The sequence below is a fragment of the Ipomoea nil genome, unplaced genomic scaffold (genome assembly GCF_001879475.1).
Source record: "Ipomoea nil cultivar Tokyo-kokei standard unplaced genomic scaffold, Asagao_1.1 scaffold2469, whole genome shotgun sequence".
In the NCBI taxonomy this organism is placed as follows: Eukaryota; Viridiplantae; Streptophyta; class Magnoliopsida; order Solanales; family Convolvulaceae; genus Ipomoea; species Ipomoea nil.
The window spans coordinates 335-2,500 of record NW_017618897.1 but is presented as its reverse complement, the minus strand read 5'-3'; the positions used below and the strand labels follow the sequence as shown (position 1 = coordinate 2,500).

At 77.5% G+C, this 2,166-nt stretch overlaps 1 protein-coding gene across 1 annotated transcript in view; it reads left to right on the top strand.

Moving 5' to 3' along the window:
• Positions 1-1,480, top strand: part of LOC109152580 (spidroin-1-like) — a gene marked incomplete at its 3' end in the record, with an annotated part of 12,866 nt that extends 11,386 nt beyond the window's left edge. The window contains exon 2 of the mRNA XM_019300250.1: positions 1-1,480. This exon is cut by the window's left edge and continues 186 nt beyond it. Coding sequence (XP_019155795.1) covers positions 1-1,480 — 1,480 coding nt within the window.
• Positions 1,481-2,166: the final 686 nt, after the last annotated feature.

Sequence of the window (2,166 nt, the reverse complement as noted above, 5' to 3'; positions counted from 1 at the left end):
CCGGGCCGCCGAGCGACGCGGGGCGCGGACCAGCGAGGAGGCGGGGGGCGGCCAAAGCCCGGGCCGGGGAGACGCCCGCGGAACGGCGGCGCGGGAGCGGGGGAAGCAGCGCGCGCCCCGGGCGGGCCGCGGCACCGGCGCGCGCCGGGCGCGGGCCGGGGGCGCGCCAGGCGACCCGGCGGGAAACACGGACCAAGGAGGCGGACAGGGGGGCGAGGCAACGGGCGAGGAAACCCGGAAGGCGCAAGGAAGCGGAGGGGCGGGAGCCCCGCACGGGGGGGCACCGCCGACCGACCGGGAGCGGCGGAGAAGGGGGCGAGGGCGAGCAGACCGGGCGGGACCCGAAAGAGGGGGAACGAGGCCGGAGCGGGGCGAAGCCAGAGGAAACGCGGGGGGAGGCCCGCAGCGAGACGGACGGGCAAAGCGGGCGGCGGACGGGGGGAGAGGGGCGAAAGACGAAGCGAACCGGCGAGGAGCGGGGGCCCGCCGAAGGGGCCCGCAGGAGAGCGGGAGCGGGCGCGAGAGGGCGAGCGGGGAAAGCCAAGGAGGAGAGGCAGCGGGGGCGGAACGCCCGCGACCGAGGCGCAAACGGGAAAGAGGGAGGACGGCGCGGCGGCGGCGGGGAGCCGCGCCACGGAAGCAACAGCGCCAAGGGGGCCAGGGGGGGAAGCAGAACGGGCGAGGCGGGAGGAACCGGAAGCCGGGGGACGGGGCCCAACGGCGCGCGAACCGAGAGCCCACAAAGGGGGGGGGCGAGGAAGACAGCAGGACGGGGGGCAGGGAAGGCGAAAGCCGCGAAGGAGGGGGGAACAACGCACCGGCCGAAGCAACGAGCCCCGAAAAGGGAGGGCGCGGAAGCGCGCGACCGAGACCCGGCCGGCGGGGCAAGAGCGAGGCCCCGAGGAGGAGGAGGGCGCGGCGGGCGCGGCCAAAACCGGGGGCGCGAGCCCGGGCGGAGCGGCCGGCGGGGCAGAGCGGGGGGGGAGGAGCAAAGAGGCAAAGGAGAACGGGGAAGGCCGAAGAGGGGAAAGGGGCCAGGGGAACGGCACGGGCACAGGGGGAGGCGAGCCGAAGGGGCGGGGGAAGCCCGACAGACAGCGCGGGGGCGCCGGGCGCCGAAAGGGAAGCGGCGGGAAAAGGCCGGAACCGGGACGGGGCGGGGGACGCAACGGGAGGGAGGCCGGAGACGGCGGCGGGGCCGCGGGAAGAGGGAGCGGGGCGGGGGAACAGCCGGCCCACCCGGGAAACGGCGCAGCCGGAGGGAGGGGCCAGCGGCGGGAAGAGCACCGACACGGCGCGGGGGGGCCGGGGCGCCCCCGGCGGCCCGGGAAAAGCCGGAGGACCGAGGGCCGGCCACGCCCGGGCGGACGCAGAACCGCAGCAGGGCGCCAAGGGGAACAGCCGCGGGCCAAGGGAACAAGGGAGGCAAGGGAAGGCGGCAAAAGGGAGCCGGAACGGCGGGAAAAGGAGGGCGCGGAGGGCGGGGCACGGGGGGGGGGCCCAGGCCCGAACCCGGCGGCGGGGGCGGCGGACGGCGCGAGCGGCGACCGCGGCGAGAGCGGGGCGCCGCGGGCCGGCCGGGGGACGGACGGGGGAACGGCGCGGGCGGGGGCCGGCCCCGGCGGCGAACAGCCAACGCAGAACGGGGACGGACAAGGGGAAGCCGACGGGGAAGGAAAACAAAGCAGGCGAGGGGCCCGGCGGAGGCGAACGCAAGGGGAGGGCGGCCCAGGGCGCGGAAGGGCAAAGGGAAGAAAGGCAACAAGCGCGGGGAAACGGCGGGAGGAACGAGGACGCGCGGAAGGGAGCCAAAGGCCGCGGCAGCGAAGGAGGGACGCGCAGGAAGGGAGGAACGAGAGGCCCACGGGCCCGGGCGACGAGCCAGCGAAACCACAGCCAAGGGAACGGGCGGGGCAGAAGCAGCGGGGAAAGAAGACCCCGGGGAGCGGGACGCGAGGCCGACGGGGGGAAAGGACGGGAGAGGGGGAGGAGAAGGGGGAGCCGAAAGGCGAAAGGGAAAGACCACGACGGGGAACGGGAGGGGACGGAGGCGCGGAAGCGGAGGCGGGGCAGGGCCCGGGGGGGACCCAAGGCGCGCGGGCGGCGGGCCGAGCCGGGCGGAAGACAGGGGCAGGGGGAGGGGGCGGGGGGCGGCACAGCGGGGAA